The sequence below is a fragment of the Sander lucioperca genome, chromosome 6 (genome assembly GCF_008315115.2).
Source record: "Sander lucioperca isolate FBNREF2018 chromosome 6, SLUC_FBN_1.2, whole genome shotgun sequence".
NCBI classification, from domain to species: domain Eukaryota; kingdom Metazoa; phylum Chordata; class Actinopteri; order Perciformes; family Percidae; genus Sander; species Sander lucioperca.
The window spans coordinates 22,046,651-22,069,150 of record NC_050178.1 but is presented as its reverse complement, the minus strand read 5'-3'; the positions used below and the strand labels follow the sequence as shown (position 1 = coordinate 22,069,150).

The window sequence follows — 22,500 nt, the reverse complement described above, 5'->3', positions numbered from 1 at the left end:
CAAAAAAAATCACGCTGTTCACAATAAAAAGGACAATAGAAAATAAAATGGAACTCATTTTCTATATCATTCAAACACCACATGGGACAGATCTGTTTTTCCTCTTCTACATTTACATCTCGTCCTGTTTCAATATAACTGTCACTATGCAGATCCTGGAGTGTTTCAGAACTCTGCTAAACGTGGCCAGGACCTGCGTTACAAGGCCAACAAGAGAATATTACTGTATACCAGAGGTGGGGGACTAGAGTCCCACAACTCGACTCGAGTCTGACTCGAGTCGCCAATTGACTTAGATTGATAAATGACTCGACTTGACTTTGACTTGAGACAGATGACTTGAAAACTTGACTTTTTATTAATGTAATATCCAGGCTGTATTTTTTTTTCAAAAGACAATTCCGCCGCAAAATGATCCTAGGGGTTAATAACATATGTGTACCGAGTCGACCGTTCTCTGGGACATGTTTTCACGCTAATCAAATGTGTCTCTAGCTTCGGTTTACATGTAGGGACCCTCATTATGCTACCGTTGAAGTGTGGTGCTATTTTGAGCCTTGCAGCAGAGGCGAACGTAGGTGGCAGCCATCATGGTAAGGGATTGTGCAAGGAATGCAAGGATTACAAATTACAAACACAATAACCACAACATCGGACTTCATCCGTCATTTCAAGCAACACAAACAAAGGTCTTTTAGCTAACGTTAGCGGCAATTTTTTGTATGACTTGACTTGTGACCAGGGCTTAATTTGAGCCGGAACACGCCGGAACATGTTCCGGCGTGTTCCGGCGTTGGATCCGGAACCTTTTTTATTGGATCCAGCACCTCCTGTGTCACTGTGAAAAATTAATCGCCTAAATGAAAAAAATAAACTACTGTTTGTGTAGTGTTCAATGTTGTTATCTGTCTTGTTAGTCTTTATTCCCCATTGGAGTTCCACAAAAGTCTTGTGTTTGCATTTTCAATGCGTTTTGAGGTGAATTTTCAGGGTAAGATGGAGGGAGAGGGACGGAGGGAGGGGAGACACTTCAACAGCGCCGCGCTGCACTTCAAGTGACACAAGCGCTTGTGCTGGTTGAGATTGCTGTTATAGCCTCGTTTCACTCAGGGGAAAAATGTCAAAAAGACAACAAAGTTTGCTTAACTTTTTCAAATACGCTGGCCAGTCGGATCCCAAACAAGCAAAAATCGTTTCTGCCGATCAAGAATGTGGAGACCACGGTGGCTTTTATGTTTTAATTGTCCGATGGATAATTGCTGCTTGTGAAAACGATCGTTGCAGTGTATTTTAAATTTTTTTTACATTTCGCACTGATGCAGTGCACGTTCTGAAATAAAAATAAGCATTGCCCTGATGTACACAAAGCGTTGTTTAGGCTTTTTTAGTCAGAGTCAGAGAAGCTACGTAGGCAGGTGTAATTCTTTTTTGTTCCGTTACCTCCAACCCCCGTTTTGAGTCGCCGGATCCACCCCCCCTCTGCGCTCCGGGACCTCCCACTTTATAAATTAAGCACTGCTTGTGACTTGTAGCAGGGACTTGACTTGACTTGCTTGATTCTCACCACAGTGACTTGAAACTTGCTTGCGACTTAAAGGTTAAGACTTGAGCCTGCTTGTGACTTGCACATGTGTGACTTAAGGCCTTTTAATGCTTCTGCGTAGAATCAACGGCGTACCACCGCAGACCCCTCTGCGTCTATGCTGGACCCTACGCCGTAGCCTGACGTCACCTCTCGAAAAATTTAACTACACGTTGCGTGATGCACGCCGCTCGGCCGTGGCTTGGTAGCGTTGCATTCCCCCCTGACTCATTTCCTGGTTCTCCTTCTCCATCAACAACATGAAATCAAGGAGAGGGTTAACTTCTCCTGCTCCAGATTTCCCACCGTGGTCAGAAAGAACAGGGGAGACACTTTGTTTCACCATCAGATAATCACCATCACTCTCTCACTCACTCTACCACACACACACACACACACATGCCGGCTCGGTGCACACACCAGCGCACCGGTATAAACATCAGGCCACTTACGTAGGCTACGACGAAAGCTGTGCGTGGAGCCTCCTCAGAACTGTAAAACGGCCTTTACTTCCACCTCTGCTATACTTATAAATGCGTTGACCACAAAAACAAATGCAGGTGCTCATGTGGGACTGAGATCTAAACCACTTTAATTGAAAAGGGCCTTTAAAACCAACTACACTGGATAACAACACCCTGAAGACCACGGAGGCCGAGACCTGTAGGTGTTTTATTAACAGCACCCTGAAGAAGTATTCAGCTTCTATTTTTAACATGTCAGCCCTCTTCAGTTAAAGGCTGTTTGACTTTTGTATGAGTATTTAGCCTTGACATTTTTATTGTAGAGGGATAGTATTTCAGATTTTTACCTATTAATAATTTATTTCAATGAATTAATTATTTTCTGGAGCTCTCTATTTTAGCTACAGAGTGAGACATCTCACTTCTCTTCCATCTTTGTTGGGAGTCGCACATGCTCAGTACCTAGGTAAGGACTACTAGCCAGTCAGAAGCAGAGTATGAGGGCGTGTCCTGACAGTACCTAGGTAAGGACTACTAGGCAGTCAGAAGCAGAGTATGAGGGCGTGTCCTGACAGTACCTAGGTAAGGACTACTAGCCAGTCAGAAGCAGAGTATGAGGGCGTGTCCTGACAGTACCTAGGTAAGGACTACTAGCCAGTCAGAAGCAGAGTATGAGGGAATTAAAGGCTGAAGTAAAGGCTGGACTACAACAGAGCTGTTTGGAGCAGTTTGTGAACAGTGTTTTCACTGTATGCACGTGCACAAAACGATATATAACAATAAAGGAAAGGATAATAATATGATATAATATGAGCACTTTAAGCAGTTGTTTCAAAAACATTCCCTGAATATTTTAAAGCTGCAGTAATCTAGGGCTAGCACCAACAAATGGCAGACCGCGGTCCAAACCAGAATCAAGTGACGGTTCTATCCAGACCCGTGACAAAAACTTTTTTTTGTTCTTCTTTCTGTTGGTTTTTTGACAGCAGCTAATCTAGTTAGTACGGCAATAGCTTTGCATAATTGAGCAAATCAAATCGATTGTTTCCCATGTTTGGACAGTTTGCTAGAGAGAGAGAGAGAGATGTGAGGAAGATGTGAGAGAGATGTTAGAGAGATGTTAGAGAGATGTGACAGAGATGTGAGAGAGATGTGAGGAGATGTTAGAGAGATGTTAGAGAGATGTGAGAGAGATGTGAGGAGATGTTAGAGAGATGTTAGAGAGATGTGAGAGAGATGTGAGAGAGATGTGAGAGAGATGTTAGAGATGTGAGAGAGATGTGAGAGAGATGTTAGAGAGATGTGAGAGAGATGTGAGAAGATGTTAGAGAGATGTGAGGAGATGTGAGAGAGATGTTAGAGAGATGTTAGAGAGATGTGAGAGCGATGTTAGAGAGATGTTAGAGAGATGTGAGAGAGATGTTAGAAAGATGTGAGAGAGATGTTAGAGAGATGTTAGAGAGATGTGAGGAGATGTGAGGAGATGTGAGAGAGATGTTAGAGAGATGTGAGAGAGATGTGAGAGAGATGTTAGAGAGATGTGAGGAGATGTGAGAGAGATGTTAGAGAGATGTGAGAGATGTGAGAGAGATGTGAGAGAGATGTTAGAGAGATGTGAGAGAGATGTGAGAGAGATGTTAGAGAGATGTGAGGAGATGTGAGAGAGATGTTAGAGAGATGTGAGAGAGATGTGAGAGAGATGTTAGAGAGATGTGAGGAGATGTAAGAGAGATGTTAGAGATGTGAGAGAGATGTGAGATGTGAGAGAGATGTGAGGAGATGTGAGAGAGATGTTAGAGAGATGTGAGAGAGATGATAGAGAGATGTGAGAGAGATGTTAGAGAGATGTGAGAGATGTGAGAGAGATGTGAGAGAGATATGAGAGAGATGTTAGAGAGATGTGAGAGAGATGTGAGAGAGATGTGAGAGAGATGTGAGAGAGATGTTAGAGAGATGTGAGGAGATGTGAGAGAGATGTTAGAGAGATGTGAGAGAGATGTTAGAGAGATGTGAGGAGATGTGAGAGAGATGTGAGGAGATGTAAGAGAGATGTGAGAGAGATGTGAGAGAGATGTTAGAGAGATGTGAGATGTGAGAGAGATGTGAGAGATGTGAGAGAGATGTGAGAGAGATGTGAGAGAGATGTTAGAGAGATGTGAGAGATGTAAGAGAGATGTGAGAGATGTGAGAGATGTTAGAGAGATGTGAGAGAGATGTGAGAGAGATGTGAGAGAGATGTTAGAGAGATGTGAGGAGATGTGAGATAGATGTTAGAGAGATGTGAGAGAGATGTTAGAGAGATGTGAGGAGATGTGAGAGAGATGTTAGAGAGATGTGAGAGAGATGTGAGAGAGATGTGAGAGAGATGTTAGAGAGATGTGAGATGTGAGAGAGATGTTAGAGAGATGTGAGAGAGATGTTAGAGAGATGTGAAAGAGATGTGAGAGAGATGTGAGAGAGATGTTAGAGAGATGTGAGAGAGGCGAGAGAGATGTGAGAGAGATGTGAGGAGATGTGAGAGAGATGTGAGGAGATGTGAGAGAGATGTTAGAGAGATGTGAGAGAGATGTTAGAGAGATGTGAGAGAGATGTTAGAGAGATGTGAGAGAGGCGAGAGAGATGTGAGAGAGATGTGAGGAGATGTGAGAGAGATGTGAGGAGATGTGAGAGAGATGTTAGAGAGATGTGAGAGAGATGTGAGAGAGATGTTAGAGAGATGTGAGAGAGATGTTAGAGAGATGTGAGAGAGGTGAGAGAGATGTGAGAGAGATGTGAGGAGATGTGAGAGAGATGTGAGGAGATGTGAGAGAGATGTTAGAGAGATGTGAGAGCGATGTGAGAGAGATGTTAGAGAGATGTGAGAGTGATGTTAGAGAGATGTGAGGAGATGTGAGAGAGATGTTAGAGAGATGTGAGGAGATGTTAGAGAGATGTGAGGAGATGTGAGAGAGATGTGAGGAGATGTGAGAGAGATGTTAGAGAGATGTGAGAGAGATGTGAGAGAGATGTTAGAGAGATGTGAGAAAGATGTGAGAGAGATGTTAGAGAGATGTGAGGAGATGTTAGAGAGATGTGAGGAGATGTGAGAGAGATGTGAGGAGATGTGAGAGAGATGTTAGAGAGATGTGAGAGAGATGTGAGAGAGATGTTAGAGAGATGTGAGAGAGATAACAGCAGGGACAGCAACTGACCTGCTACTTTCTGGCACTGTTTTCCCTGGTCTAACCATGACACATATTGACCTTGTTTGGATTGACCAACGGCTGTGAGTCAGCTTTCTCCACTTTGAAAAGTATTAAAACCAAGTGCTGAATGAGGCTCAACAGCATGCACCTACATAATAATAAATAATAACAATTTGATCCCGTAAGGGAAATTACAATGTTTTTCACTCTGTTGTTATTACACACATTACACACACATGTTCAGTACCTCTACATGCACTAATGGAGAGATGTCAGAGTGGGGGGGCTGCCCATGCTCAGTACCTCTACATGCACTAATGGAGAGATGTCAGAGTGGGGGGGCTGCCCATGCTCAGTACCTCTACATGCACTAATGGAGAGATGTCAGAGTGGGGGGGCTGCCCATGCTCAGTACCTATACATGCACTAATGGAGAGATGTCAGAGATACAGACTACATACAGATACATACTGAATTCAATTTCAATTCAATTTCAGTTCACTTGTATTTATAGTGTCAAATCATAACAAGAGTTATCTCAAAACACTTTACAGATAGAGAGGTCTAGACCACACCCTATAATTTACAAAGACCCAACAATTCCACTAATTCCCCCAACAGCAAGCATTCGGTGTGACAGTGGTGAGGAAAAACTCCCTTTTAGGGAGAAACCTGGGACAGACCCAGACTCTTGGTAGGCGGTGTCTGACGGTGCAGGTTGGGACACAGAGACACTGATACAGATATAAAGATATAGAGAAATATGATTCATAATAATTATATCAGTTGGTATGATAACCAGTGGGAATTATAGTAACAATAAAGATAAGTTAAGTTTTCAGTGAAGGGCAGATCGTTTAGATCGTTTACAGCTACATAATTACAAGGTTTCTATTCTTTGGTTGAAAAACCTCTGGCCTTATTGTGTCCACTTTAATCCTGGTTCAGGGACATGCACTAACTTCATGCGTAAAATGAATTATTTATTGTAAAATGTGTCAGAAAACATTAAACGTACTATACATCATTCTCGAGAACTCAGTTTCTGTTCCCAGGTTTTATTTAGTCTTTGTCCTATTTATTTCTCTCTTTCCGTCCCTTGGGGATGAAATTGAGTATGTTGTGGTTTCTTTGCCTCTCCCACACAGTTGCTTTTGTAATTCTTGCCTTTTTAATGCATTTTTTTCCGCATTTGTATATGAAAATATAAACCACAAAACCATTGTATTGCATTATTGTTTTGAAACTATGTGCTTTTGTGCTCCTTCCCAGCGGCTATGAGTTTGACTATGATTACTACAGAGAAGACTTCTACGACAGGTAAGAGAATGGATGGTTCTTCCCACATTCGTCAAGCGTATCTTTAAAAATAACCAAAGATGATTGATGTGATGCTAGCATCAAAGGAAAACAGGTGATGCTCACTGACCAAATACACAAGGTCAATCCAAAATATGATGAAGTCTTGGGTTCAATACGCCAATGTCACGCAACAATTGAAGACCAGAAGAAGGTCTCTGAGTGGGGATACGGCTCTTCCGGTTACAGCACCTGTGTACAGCAGTAATAGCAGTATGTTCCCTATGTACTGCAGTAGTAGTAGTATGTTCCCTGTGTACAGCAGTAGTAGTAGTATGTCACCTGTGTACAGCAGTAGTAATAGTATGTTCCCTGTGTACAGCAGTAGTAATAGTATGTTCCCTGTGTACAGCAGTAGTAGTAGTATGTCCCCTGTGTACAGCAGTAGTAGTACTATGTCCCCTGTGTACAGCAGTAGTAGTAGTAGTAGTATGTTCCCTGTGTACAGCAGTAGTAGTAGTATGTCCCCTGTGTACAGCAGTAGTAGTACTATGTCCCCTGTGTACAGCAGTAGTAGCAGTATGTTCCCTGTGTACTGCAGTAGTAGTAGTATGTTCCCTGTGTACAGCAGTAGTAGTAGTATGTCACCTGTGTACAGCAGTAGTAATAGTATGTTCCCTGTGTACAGCAGTAGTAATAGTATGTTCCCTGTGTACAGCAGTAGTAGTAGTAGTAGTATGTTCCCTGTGTACAGCAGTAGTAGTAGTATGTCCCCTGTGTACAGCAGTAGTAATAGTATGTTCCCTGTGTACAGCAGTAGTAATAGTATGTTCCCTGTGTACAGCAGTAGTAGTAGTAGTATGTTCCCTGTGTACAGCAGTAGTAGTAGTAGTAATATGTTCCCTATGTACAACAGTAGTAGTAGTAGTAGTAGTATGTCCCCTGTGTACAGCAGTAGTAGTAGTATGTCCCCTGTGTACAGCAGTAGTAGTACTATGTCCCCTGTGTACAGCAGTAGTAGCAGTATGTTCCCTGTGTACAGCAGTAGTAGTAGTATGTTCCCTGTGTACAGCAGTAGCAGTATGTTCCCTGTGTACAGCAGTAATAGCAGTATGTTCCCTGTGTACAGCAGTAGTAGCAGTATGTTCCCTGTGTACAGCAGTAGCAGTATGTTCCCTGTGTACAGCAGTAATAGCAGTATGTTCCCTGTGTACAGCAGTGGTAGCAGTATGTTCCCTGTGTACAGCAATAGTAGTAGTAGTATGTTCCATCCAGATTAGATTAAAATAATTTCAACTTTATTGTCATCAAGTACAAAGACAACGAAATGCAGTTTGCGTCCAAGTGCAAAAAGAGCAGAAAAGTGCAGTGTGATATATAAGTATAGACAGGACAAGAAATAAAGAGCAGTGTAGACAGTAGTGTACAGTTGGTTTTGGTTTACAGATGATCCCAGATGTCAAAATAATATACGCCTCCGATCTCAGGACGGGATGCTTGCAATTACTCTGAGAAGAAATAATTAAAACAATCCAGAGTTATTCCGTGTCATATGCAGAGGTTTTGAAACTTTTGTGTTGCAGAGGTTTCGTGTTTCACAAAAGACATGCTTGTGAGCGATAAACAACTTCCCTGAAACCTCTTCTGACTCCTGTCAAAACGCATCAAGCTTTGTCTCTGAAATAAAGCAGCAGAAATGGGTAATCAGGGTTTCTTCATCTCCCTGGGAGAGGAAGAGCTGTTGTCTCTGGTAATTCTCTGAATTATACCGTAATGTCACAAGTTACTTTGCCTGTGCTCATTCGATCCCAACCCAACTCCCTATTGACTGAGCTACTAGCACCTCCACCTCTTTCAAACATCAGATTTTAACTTTACTTGACATGATATTAAATCTTTCCATATCTCTTCTGTCAACTGAATCATAAAACATCCAGAGTGATGTAATAATAATGATCTCCATCCTTCACTTAAAGGAGAATTCCAGTCGATTTTTAACCTGTAGCTCTGTTGTTTGGAAATGTGTTGTGCTGTCAGTAGCAAGAAAAACGAAAACAATCAGTGCTGTCTACACCGTGTTATCAAGAGGGTCAGCTTCTCCTCGGACCGCGAACCTCCTATGGAGACATGTTGATGCTACCAAGCCATCACCCCCCGTTAGCATCCATTGACTGCCATTCATTCTGACGTCACTTTGACAGAGAATAACTTTACATCTGAAGAGTTTAAAGACTCTATTTGTCCATTGTTTATTTCTAAAGAAACACGACAATGTATAAAAGGCTCCATTCCCTTTGTACCTCACGTTATGGCTCCGTAGCAGACGTTTTTATAAAAATAGGCTAACGATTGGGTCATAACCACGAGACTTACTGTCTCATAGTAGAGGAATTACCGTATAGTACAGGAGAAGCTCTCAGGCAGTTTGGACTTCCATTAGCTGTTTAAGTTTAATTCCTAATGTTAACTATCATTTTAGTGATCAATAATTAGCCTGTGTCTATGTTATCTCCTTACATATACCTACGCTCTCCGTCTCTGCTAGATTGGGAATGATTGAGATTTCTCTTGGCACAGCTACCAGAAGACTTCCAACTTTCAGACAGGTTGCTCACGTCACATCTACGTCTTCAAGCTCAGTTGGAGGCTGCTCAGTAACGCTCAGCCATCACCGGGAAAGAGACTTCACTGGTCTCCGTCCAGAGACACGGGATCTGGTGGTCCATTATATATACTGTCTATGGCGTTATCCTCCTGCTAGAGTTAGCACCCAACAGGCTTAAACAGGGCAGGTTTTAAACGTGCTATTAGCCTCTAAACATGCTCGAAATGTCATTACAAGTGCCTACCCATATGCAGTGATTCCTTCCGAGGGAACACAGTGAATCTGACTGGAATATTGGATTGTATGAGTTCGACAATCGACTAGTGTGGGCTTGACCGGAAAACAGGAAATAAATAGAAGTATGTGCACTGGCTGGATTAACACAACTTTTATGCCTCTCTGTCACATCTACTGCAGTCAGATTCACTGTGTTCACTCAGAAGGAATCACTGCACATGGGTAGGCACTTGGAATGACATTTTGAACATGTTTAGAGGCTTAAAACATGTTTAAAACCTGCCCTGTTTAAGTCTGTTGGGTGCTAACGCTAGCAGGAGGATAACACGGTGTAGGCAGTACTGATTGGTTTCGTTTTTTTTGCTACTGCCAGCACTCCAAATTTCCAAACAACAGAACTACGTGTTTCTCCTTTAACCTCGCACAAACCTTTCCTGCTTGCACACTTGATGTGAAATACTGTACAGGTAGTAGAAGAAGACGAAGACAAGGGCTTTTTTGCTGTGACCTAAGGTGTGGGTTCATCCGTCGTCCTATTGGCCCATCTGTTGTCCCACTGTTCCTCCAACACAGAGCACATTTTTTCATTCAGCATTGGCCAGACTTGCATCAAATGCTTTACTTTAGTCGTAAATTCATAATCCAGATAAATCCACATACCATGGAAAAAGATCTCTTTCTTCGTCCAGGCCGCCTTCAATACTTCTCTGTTAATATCGTATTTTGCGAAATACACAATAATTGGTCTCATGAACCGGTCCCTTTCCTTTCATATACCCACACAATGTTTTCGGGTGATTTGGGGTTCATTTTCCCTGAGCAGAACATCTTTAAATAATTTCTGCATGAAAGCAGTTATGTCGTTCCCTTCACTCTGCCCTCCTAATGTTGTAGAGGCACACATTATTTTGCCTGGACTTATTTTAAATATAGTCCATCTGGTCACCCATCTCAATCACACGGCTGTTGAGGTGTTTTAATGTTTTCTGATCTTTCTGTTTTTTATCTTCCACTTCACTCACCCTGGTCTCCGGCTCTAAGTGTTTATTGTCTCCACATCTGGTCGTAAATTCTTTGTTTGTTGCATTATTTTCTTAATGTCCCGCTCTGTATCAGCTCGGGAATCTGTAAATTCCGCTCTGAAGTCTTTTAAAGGTGCCCTGCCACACAAAACCATTTTTGCATTTTTTGAAATAGGTCCATATGTAAGTAAGTAAGTAAATTTTATTTATACAGCACTTTTCACAGACAAGGTCACAAAGTGCTTTACAATGTTTAATGTTTACAATTGATCAAGTAGATACATACTGTATGATGTTCCACAAACTAAAACAGAGTTTGGAAAAACTGCTTTTTGTTACAGTGCTCCAACTTCATGGAATGAGTTACAAAATCAGCTAAAACTGCAGGTTTTAATTTCACATACTGAATTCAAGTCGCGCCTACATTAAATATATCAACATGTTTGCGCTTGTTTTTAAAATGTGAGTTCTGTTTTTATTTTCTTATTTATTATTGCTGTCCATCCCTGTCTGTCTGTTATTTGTTGTATTAAAGTGTATTTTTATGTGCTGCCTTCTTGGCCATGGCTCACTTGTAAAAGAGATTTTAATCTCAATGTGATTTTTCCCTGGTAAAATAGAGGTTAAGAAAATGTGCATAGACAATAAAAACATAGTAAAAATAGTCAGTAGAGTAAAATACAAATACAACAGATACAATTATCAATACATAAAAGACACAGGCTACCCAAAAGCTAGCCTGAACAAGTGAGTCTTCACCTGTCCCTTAAACCAGTCCACATTCTCAGCCAACCTAATGCTGGCTGGCAGAGCATTAGTCTAGGTGCCATAGCAGCGAAGGCTCTAATCCCACATGTGTTCAGACGAGTGTGTGGCGTGGATAGCACATTTTGATTGACAGACCTGAGAGACCGGGAGGGGGTGCGTAAGTGAATTATGTTGGCAAGATAATCACGGGGCCTGACCGTGTAGAGCCCTATAGGCTATGGTGAGAATTTTGAATTGGATCCTGTAGGCCAGGGGTTTTCAAACTTTTTGTGTGTGTGGACCACTATTTGTAATCAAAAATGTTCGCAGACCATCTCATAATACACATAATAAAATATGTCCACAGTCCTACCTGAATTAATCCGCAACACTTAATAGGCCTACTAGCACTAAACTATTACTGGTAATCTCATCAGCACAACAGGCTCGTTAAAAGAAAGTTTACTGCACACAACAGCTGCCACATATTATATTTATTTATAGACTCAAGCACCCGAGGGCATAAACAGGTTCATCTGAACAACAGGCTCATTTCCATAGCAATGGAGTATTAAATCTATACAGTAATAAGAACACTTGGATATAGTCAAAATTTCAAAACCTTTGGCGATTTTAGGGGATTATTCATCTTCAGAGTTTTACAAGTCCTCAAAAAGTAGGTTATGCAAGTTTGTCCACTTAACAGCACATCCGCAAAACATTTCAAAAACGCGAGATCAAGAAACTAACTGGAAATTAAAATAATAAAATGCCTTATTCATTCCATTTATAATTTAAAACAGTTTGTTTCATATAAACTGCCTATAAAGGCTATGCGTGTGATGGGATCATGACAACATTCTTTGCCTCTGGCCCTATACACATGAGTTTGGGAATTTCCTGGTAAAATGAAGGTTAAAAAACTATTATTTTATATTTAGGGCCCAAGCGCAGACAGCGGCGAAGGCCCTATTGAAACTGAAGGAATTATTATTACACCAAATGAATTGCCTTTTTGAGGGGCTTAACATATTCAAAAACTCACCAAAATTGGCGGTCGCATCAAGTCTGGTGAAAATTTAATCGCTAGCGCCCCCTACAAAGTTAAAAAAATTGAGCCCCTGCAGTGCGTTTAACGTAGACTCACGAAACTTGGTAGACATATGTATCATATCAAGTTGCACACAAAACGTGATTGGAGCCATACCCTAAACCCAACAGGAAGTCTGCCATTTTGAATTGAAAGTTCGAAATTAGTGCGATTTTGGTCATTTCCACGTCGTACTTTAACAAACTCCTCCTAGAGATTTCATCCGATCAACTTCAAATTTGGTCTGTGCCATCTTAAAGCAGCCATATTATGCTCATTTTCAGGTTCATAATTGTATTTTAAGGTTGTTTCAGAATAGGTTTACATGGTTTAATTTTCTAAAAACACCATATTTTAGTTGTACTGCACTACTACTACTGTAGACCACCTGCAGTACCCTCACGGACCACCTGCAGTACCCTCACGGACCACTAGTGGTCCGCGGACCACAGTTTGGGAATGACTGCTGTGGGTTACAGGAAGCCAGTGAAGGGAGTAGAGGGGTGATATGGGTGCGCCTGATTGATCTAGTAAGAAGCCTAGCAGCAGCGTGTTCGTGTTATGTGGTGAATGTGAAAATGAATTGCTACCTTCTCTGTCAACTCTAGCTACTAAACAGAAATCAGCAGAGAAATCAGACCAATTACAAAAGCTGGTCAGTCTGACGTGGAGTTGCCTGAGCTCATTACTATTCATGAGCTCGCCCAGTTGCGCTGGGTAAAGGATGCTGATAGCCAGGCTCTCATTGGCTAGCTGTTAGCCAATCAGAGTCAAGCAGCTTAGCTCGTTGAATATTAATGAGAACTGACACAAATCGAGCCGAGTCTTCCTGCAGGCTTTCTATACCACGCTAGAATGGCTTGAAACAAGGTAACCAAGTTACAGAGTCCATGGTAGAACTTCAGACATTACCATAAAGTCATGAAATATGTGTGGCAGGGCACCTTTAAATTCTCCACAGATGTAATCCTTCAGCTCCTGGATTGATTGTTTGATTTTACAGGTATCTGCCATCGTTGTGTCTTTTTCCACCTATTCATCCCCTGCAAGTTTGCTTTGTCTTTGTTTCTGTTAACTTCAACTTATTTGCCAAATGTTTGGGGTTTCATGGACATACAGGCCCAATCCCAAAGTCAGCCCTGAGGACTGAGGACTTAATTGATCTCAGGTGCTGAATGAGTGAGTGTGTGAGGCCACATGGGCTCAGATAGGTAGAAATGGGATTGGGACAGCACTTCACCAGATCACATGTTACCTTGGTGACGTTTAATAACAAAGATGTTGCTGACACAGGAGACGGCGGCCTGATTCCAAATTATTTCAACCTCTTGTTTTACAAGCTGGACAACAGGCTGGTCTGTGCTCTGTGGTCGTGTGTCGTGCTGTTGTCTATGCTGTTGTTGACCTTTGTAATTCCCAGATTTCCAATCCAATCCACTTTATTTATATAGCACGATTTTAACAAACACAGTGTTTCCAAAGTGCTGCACAAAAAGATAAAACAGAAATAAATAAAATACAATATGACAAACACCATACAAATATGCAAGTATACACATAAGATCAACACTCTACCTGGAGTTAAAAGGCCAAAGAAAAGTGGTGTGTTTTAAGAAGATTTTTAAAATTAGACAGAGAGGAGGCCTGTCTAATGTGCAGAGGCCGTCCATTCCAAAGTTTTGGAGCTGCAACGGCAAACGCTCGGTCCTCTCTGAGCTTAAGCCTAGCTTTAAGCACCATCAGGAGCAGCTGGTCAGCTGACCTGAGAGATCGGCTGGGAGTGGAGGGGTGCAGCAGCTCAGAGAGGTAAGGTGGGGCAAGGCCATTCAAGGTCTATTGTTAAAAACAAATAAAAGAATTTTAAAATGAATCCTCAAATGGACAGGCAACCAGTGGAGTGAAGCTAAAATAGGTGAAATGTGCTCGTACTTGCGTGTGCCAGTTAAAAGACGTGCAGCAGCATTTTGTACCAGTTGCAGCCGAGCAATGGAGGACCCACTAGCCCCTATATAAAGTGCATTACAGTAATCCAGTCGAGTGGTCACAAAGGCGTGGATTACTGTTTCAAAGTGCTGTCTCTGAAGGACTGGTGTGATTTTTGCCAGCTGCCTTAACTGGAAAAAGCTAGACTTCACCACAGCTTTAATCTGGCTGTCAAATTTGAGGTCTGAGTCCACTTTTACCCCCAAATTTGTCACAATTGGCTTGCGATACTGTGCAAGAGAACCCAGATCAACTAGACTAGACCATGACTTCTGTCTTTTCTTCATTAAAATCCCTATGGTCTCTGCAGTAAACGTCACAACGCTTTGAGCTGTGGGTAATTCCCTTTTGGTGAAGTCTGCATCGATGCAGACTCACAGAAAGGGCTCTTCTTACCGAGGTAAGTGTGTACTCAAACCCTCTCACGCCCTTTGAACTTCGACATTGGGACAACCCTAAGCCCTTACAAATTTCGCGAGAACGCGCACCAAAGTCTGTGAGTCTGTGAGTATGGACTTTGGGATTGGGCCATTGTTTTCACGCTGCCACCGCCATGATCACGTGACAAACCACACTTGATCTTAAGTCAAACAACATCAAATGTTGTGTAGATATTCATAGGCCTCATTAAGTCACAACAAATCAGAAGTTGGCAGAAGTTGGATGTCTTATTTTGTAAGATATAGGAATTGTGCAAACGTTTTCGTACAATATAATTCAAACTTGTTCATGAGAATGCAATGTATTACCAACTGAAGAGGACTGTGGTGTGGGAGGGACTGTCCTTCTCTCTGTCTGTGTAGCCTAAGTTATGTGTAGCCCATTCCCATTTAACCATTGTAAATTATTTTTATGTAGCCAAATGTTATACTATAACTGGATATAGTTGATCATGATATATTGTATTTTAGTTCATTACCTATATTAGATCTTGCTCTCTCTCGCGCTCTCTATCTGCTAATTATCTTAATTTTTTAATTAAATTTCTTGATTAATAATTGTGAAACCGTGACATTTCCTTTGACAATAATTGTGTTATCAAAATATCATCAGACATCCCTAGTTGAAATTAACAGATATCTAAAATGAACTGTTCCACCAGGAAGAAATGAAGTGTTGATATCAAGAATTAAAACTTTGACGAGTCAGAAAGTATTTGCAGATATCATTAGAATTGTTACTAGTCAAAATTGCAAGTTCTTAGCAACACCATCCGGCGTCCTGGTGTGCGGCCGCTGCCCGGCCTCTGTCCACCCGCCGTTCAAACTGTACAGCCTCTGCTCAACCCGTACGGCGGGCCTGCAGCCTCTTATTTCAATACAAACATAGGCTGATCAGAAAGCACTAATGGTCACAACCATGTCTAGGATTTTCAGAAATATAGGGGGATCAGTGAGCGGCCCCTCCCCAAATGGCATAACCCTGATCGGCCTATGATGTAAAGCCATCAAACACCTCTTTTTTTCCTCGTCACGTTTGGAAGTCTATCGGTAACGTTAATAGACAGTGTGTGAGTCTAATGATGGAAAACCAAAACAGAAAAGGAAAGATGGCGCTATGAAGGTCAGACTCAAAAGGTAAAAAAGGGATCGTGTTGCGAGTGGTCTACGAAATTTCCCGGTAGATTTTTTGGTCCCACTCCGCCGCTGCTTGGAATCCTCCGTAGTCAAAAGGCAATTGTTGATGTCTAGAATTGCTATTACCACCACTGATAAATGTTGACAGGGCTTGCCATATGTTGAAACATGCTGAACAGCTGGGTCATAGACCTCAGCATTGATTTACACCAATAACTGATCTAGCAGTCTCACTCCTTCCCTCCCAGCTTTAGCATATGAATGTATACATGGTGTGCTGTACATGTGCAAGAAGTTTATTTAGCATTTTTCTTTCTTTCCTTCCTTTTCTTTAACTGAGTCTATTCTCTGTTAACATATGTATTTTGTATGCTGTACATCAACACCAGCTTGACCGGATATCATATGAACAGAAATCAAATTTTTTTTGATCTCCTAAATTATGATCTGGACCAAATAGTGGAATTAAATTGTCATATACACAATTCAATGTAATTTATCATTACTTCTTTTTAGGTCTGTGGAGATGAATGTTAAGATGGGGGTAAAAAGCACATTGCCATCTGGACAAATTATCTGTGGTGACTAAAAAATATTTTTATTTTCTGCTTGTCCCAAATGGTTAAAACAAGCATTGGAAGATAGCTCGTTGAGTTTGATGCAAAGCCAAATGGGCGTCAGTGTTGTCAGAACCGTTCATCTCCCAAAATGTTTCATGACCCGAGTTGAATTCAAAACTTGTGACATGTTTTACTGGGAAAGAATTAAGTTTTTCCTTTAAAGCTTTTGATTAACTGAGCAGGTCCTTGTGCACCCACCAACAAAACAAAGGCCCACATATTGAGTCATTCTTAGTGTTAGCTGAATTTACTGCAGTTCTACTTCATGTGATTATATTTAACAAATAAAACTGATTCTTTTATGGATTCATAGACTATCAAATTACTCTTTGAAGAATTTTATGTCCCCAATGTACCTTTAACCTGTCAAGGATTGCAGAGGGATTGACAAGGCTTGGACCTAAATGCAGATTAGAAGGAATTTATTGAACAAAAACTTACAACAAAAAGTGTCCAGGGTTGGCAGGCAGGAACACTACAATAATCCAAACAGGCATGAAACCAGGAAGCAAAACACAAAAGACTAGCCACGACGACAGCAAACAACCATAGACTGTATATAAGAATGGACCACCAGGTCCCGTGTCTGTGGACGGAGACCAGTGAAGTCTCTTTCCCGGTGATGGCTGAGCGTTACTGAGCAGCCTCCAACTGAGCTTGAAGACGTAGATGTGACGTGAGCAACCTGTCTGAAAGTTGGAAGTCTTCTGGTAGCTGTGCCAAGAGAAATCTCAATCATTCCCAATCTAGCAGAGACGGAGAGCGTAGGTATATGTAAGGAGATAACATAGACACAGGCTAATTATTGATCACTAAAATGATAGTTAACATTAGTAATTAAACTTAAACAGCTAATGGAAGTCCAAACTGCCTGAGAGCTTCTCCTGTACTATACGGTAATTCCTCTAAAAGACAGACTTCAAATTAAAACAGGAAACAGAACATATACAAAACCATGACATAACCCTTGTGTGGTGTTCGGGTCTGTGGGACCCATTTTCAATGTCAAAAAAAATTATGCTATTTATTATTTCTTCTAACGTAAACTCACTGGCCTTGGCTCATTTTCTGTGAAGAACATAAAAAATAACTTATTTTCAATTACAATAATCAGATCAAAACCTTTTTATAATTGAATTTCCTTGTTTTCTCACAAAAAAACGAAAATGATCATATGATCATAAATGTGATCTCACAGGGGTAAATGGCAAATATGAACAATAAATGATGTATATATCATTGGTAATTGAGCTAAAGTAAACATCAGTTAAGTATTTTTACATAAAATGTTATGGCTGTATTGATTTACAAGCGTAATAATGTGGTGGGTCCACCAGACCCGGGAACATTGGCTGTGTAACAAAAATATGAACAGCACACATGGGTTAAGTTAAATCAGACCATAGCGGTTTCTCCCCCACAAAATGTCTCTTATTGAACGTGCAGTGAACAGGCAGGTGTGAAGATCTTTTTTTTCAGCTGCAGTGTGAAATATGGTCTGTCAGTCCTTGCCATTTATCCTGTGCAGTTATGTGGACTGTATATGGTATGCATTGGAAAACAGGCAGTGCAGTCAGTACTGTCTGTACAGTTGTAATTAAAATATTTGACCTTACTACTGTACTTACTCTGAAAGCATGTCCACGTAAGTAGAACTTGGGAAATATAAATTTCTTTCCTCTTTGCAGTTCATCCAGTCCAACCCGTTCTCAATCCCAGTGCGTCAAATACCAACGCTTGCGTGGCCGGGTTGGTTCAGTGGGTAGAGCAGGCGCACATATACTGAGAGGTTTATGCCTCGACGCAGAGGTCCAGGGTTCGAGTCCAACCTGTGATGATTTCCTGCATGTCTTCCCCCCCTCTCTCTCGCCTAGCTGTCCTGTCAAAACTAAAGGCGGAAAATACCAACGCTTGGTTATGGGCCTTTGCGGTTTAGCAACTGTAGGGGACGCACTGGGCAGAGCAGGTTGCGGGGGTGAGGGGGTCAAACAACAAAGGACTTTTACTCAGGAGACTCAGGTTTGTGTCCCGTTGTTGTCCCACGTGTCACTTAAATGTACATTTTTGTAATCCCACCCACAATCTTTTCTTAACCCCAACTAAGTGGTCCCGACCCAGAGCGTCAAAAATGACGTCAAGGGTCCCTACCAAGTGAGTTGAATATGACACCAAAGGGGTACCCAGAGCATCAAATATGGCCGCGGATGGGATTGCATTGTAATTAGTTGAAAGCCCCCTGTGTCCGACTAAGAAGCTAAACGAGACTTTTTGCATGAGTAATTTACGCCAAAGGAACCTGACCAAGCGTCCGGTCATCAGTATTTTGTACTTTTGGCATTACATTTGCCATCAGAATTAGTACCATGAAGCATTTAGCCAACACATTCTGACAACTACCAAATATAACCATTTCATCTGCATACTGTCAGGGTCCCACAGTCACCAGCACTCACTCCTCCCACTCGTTCACTATCTCCTCAATACTGATCACTCACACCTGCACTTCATCAGGCCTCTTCATCAGTTCGCCACCTGCACCTCATTAGTCCACCCTCTATATATTCGGCACATGCTCATTCACTCTTTGTCTGGTCTCGTCGTTACAAGACACCAAGACTCTCTTCTGCTACTTACCCATTGACTAACTGAGAATCCTACCTGCTATCATCCTCCTGCCGTCTGCTGCCACCCTAGGACTCTACTACCTCAGCTAAGTTCTGTTTGTGTTTGGCCAGCTCACCATTCCTCCAGTTGGATTTTGTGAATAAAGCTAGTTTCACTTACCACCAGTCTGACTCCTGTTCATTCTGTAACACATACATAATCACATATTGCGAGATTAAACACAACCTGACTTGCCATATTCTGGTCCAGTTTTTATCCAATTAATGTCCAACTGTATTGATCTGTTTAGATGTTACTGTTTTTCTTGCTGTGCTGTTGCTCTCACACACTATTCACATTGTTCAGATTATTATTTAGCAGGGTCATCAAGTCCTTTTTTTGGGGCCGAGAGCGGGGGAATTCCGTTGAACAGAAATTAGCCTTAATAGTTTGGGCCCATAGAGACGAGTGCAGCTATATTTTTCCCTCAATACAAAATCTAGTGTGGACTTACTCTTCGACTGTCTTAATAGTTTGCAGTTCACTGATCAGAGTCTTTTAATCAGAACAACACATTGACAGTCATCCTCTACCATCCTAGCCGATGCAGTGATTTAAATTTTAAACTATACTTTTTGACATGCAGGAAATCATCACAGGTCGGACTCAAACCCTGGACCTCTGCGTCGAGGCATAAACCTCTTAGTACATGTGTGCCTGCTCTACCCACTGAACCAACCCGGCCACACTTTAAACTATACTCTTTCACCAACCCAAACAAGTAGGGTTTATTAGTTTATAAGTTAAAGCCCGAGCAAGAACAATCTTTGCTGAGTTGTGTTGGTGGCCATGATGTTGTGGCCCTCCTCCCCTGGGGGTTCGGAAAAAGTTTGATTTTCCAGCTCACTCCGTTAGTGGTGAAGGAGTTGGCTAAGGCTAGCGATGCTAATGCTAAATATAAGCCGATAGTTGTCAGTCTCCCATCTTGTTGCACATGCGCATGACATACGTCACGACCAAACGTTAGCGATTGGTTATGGCAGATCCAGAGTGGCTCTGGGAAACCAGAACCAATAGTTTTAAACTTCAACAGAGTACCCACCTTCAAGGAAGTTAACACTGTTAATGGAGAGAGGCCAGACTCTCTGGACCAATGAAATGGACCAGAGTCTGGTAGGACCAGGCTAGTGGACCAGAATCTGGTAGGACCAGGCTAGTGTACCGGAGCCTGGTAGGACCAGGCTAGTGAACCGGAGCCTGGTAGGACCAGGCTAATTGACCAGAATCTGGTAGGACCAGGCTAGTGTACCAGAGTCTGGTAGGACCAGGCTAAAGTACCAGAGTCTGGTAGGACCAGGCTAATGGACCAGAGTCTGGTAGGACCAGGCTAAGAAGTTCTGCCGGATGTCCACCCCCTTCCTCTGTCTCTGCGTTGGCGTTCTAACCTCTGGTGGATTTGTGAGGACTATGGTTAACTGCTCCTCAGATCTCTGCAGGGTAAATCCAGACAGCTAGCTAGACTATCTGTCCAATCTGAGTTTTCTGTTGCACGACTAAAACTACTTTTGAACGTCCACGTGTTCCACCAAAACAAGTTCTTTCCTGAGACTATTTAACAGAGGCACCGTGGCTCCGTCCAGAGCTTAGCCCCGCCCACGATGATTGTGATTGGTTTAAAGAAATGCCAATAAACCAGAGCATGTTTTTCTCCCATCCCCAGAATGCTGTGTGAACTAGCCAGACCTTCTGCCGCAGCGCTGTGGAGGAAGGTCTGGACTGGCGATGTAGAGGACCTAAAGAGTTTTTTTTAACCCCAATGAGCTTTTAAGTGAGTTGTTGATGGAAACAATAGAAAACGTTGTAATAGAAATACAGGAGCTACTTGCAACTTTCAAAAAGTTAAATCAATTATTGTATGGTTCTGGTCCAAAAGCTCTGAAATCACACAACTAAAAAACCCATAGAAAGATTCACCTGATTTACTCATGAAATGTCCAAAAATTAAATTGAAAATAGCTTTCCAATGTTTGATTGATGTGTGTTGTTGCTGCTCTGTACAGTTTTCAACAATTTATCAGTATTGTATATTATATTAACTGACAAATTACTGCATGTACGTAGAGTGTACTGCAAAAGCACAGATTAGATTTGTTCTATTCAAACATTACTTCTATCTTTGGCCCTTTGAATTGCGGTATAAAAGATGATGTTTCTTCTCAGCTCCTCCCTCCTCTTTCTCCTCTCCTTAATCTCAATCCTTGCCTTAATTTCTCCTCCTCATCACCTTTGCTCTTCTTTCCTCACTTCGCTGCCTCTCTCATTTTCCCAAACACCCTCTCCTCATCATCCAACCTCTCTTCTCCTCTTCCAACTTTTTCCTTTGCTTTCTTCCTTTTTAACTCTGTCCTACTTTCTTTCTTTTGTTTCCTCCCTTTCTCTCTCTCTCCTTTATGTCTTCCCTCCGCCTGCCATCTTCTCTCTCTCTCTCTCTGTCTTCAGGTTGTTTGAGTACCATGGCCGGGTGTCTCCGGTCCCTCGGGTGGTGCCCATCAAACGGCCACGGGTAGCAGTGCCTCTGGTACAGCGGGTCAAATCCTTACCGGTCAAACTGCTGGCACGTAACGCCTCGGTCCTCCCCACCAGCAACGGCAACAAACAGAGATGTAAGTCTATCTATTTATCTATCTATCTATCTGTCTATCTGTCTATCTGTCTATTTGTTTGTCTGTCTGTCTGTTAAATTCCTGGCAAAGGTTATTTTTTACAATACTTTTTATTGATCCCCAGTGGGGAAATTACAATTTACACTCTCACTATAAATCACTACACACAGGCCTGAAATACATACACACATGCTCAGGACCTATTCATGCACAAAATGGAGAGATGTCAGAGTGAGTGGGTTGCCAGTGCTGGACCAGCACCCTTAGCAGTTGGGGGTGAGTACAGTGCCTTGCTCAAGAGCACCTTGGCAGCACCCAGGTAGTGAGCTGGTATCTCTCAATCCACACTCCGTACAGGGACTTGAACCAGCGACCCTCCGCTTCCTATCCCAACTCCTTACATACTGACCTACTGCCACACCCATAAAAGTTTCAAAAATCCAGAAAATCATTTATCAACACCGCTGTTTCAAAGGTATTTTGAAAAACCTCACAAAATATACTTTCTTTTACAACATAATAATAATTTCTGCCCCCCAAAAACGCCCCCATGAGTCATTTGTTCAAGCGGCAATTACAACTCATATTCCTTAGGAACCGGAATCAATAATATAATCAGAACGGTTAAAATCTAAACGATAACCAACCCTAGCGTGGCTGAAATACAACGTTTTAAGGGAGTCCTCATATAATATACTCTGGTGGGTTGTATTTCCTGCCACCTTTAGTTGCGCTAATTTATGAAACATTTTATATGGGTCATATTAGAGAGTAGGAATAAACAACCTATATCGTTGTTTGGAGGACTTGATATTTTCAATA

At 41.9% G+C, this 22,500-nt stretch overlaps 1 protein-coding gene across 3 annotated transcripts in view; it reads left to right on the top strand.

Annotated features, from left to right (window-relative positions):
- raly (RALY heterogeneous nuclear ribonucleoprotein) overlaps positions 1 to 22,500 on the top strand; it is a 218,710-nt gene that overhangs the window by 149,012 nt on the left and 47,198 nt on the right. For all 3 annotated transcript variants that reach the window (XM_036002266.1, XM_031301385.2, XM_036002267.1), the window contains 2 exons: positions 6,504 to 6,551; positions 21,515 to 21,678. In XM_036002266.1, the coding sequence (XP_035858159.1) occupies positions 6,504 to 6,551; positions 21,515 to 21,678 (212 nt within the window). The remainder of the gene's footprint in view (positions 1 to 6,503; positions 6,552 to 21,514; positions 21,679 to 22,500) is intronic.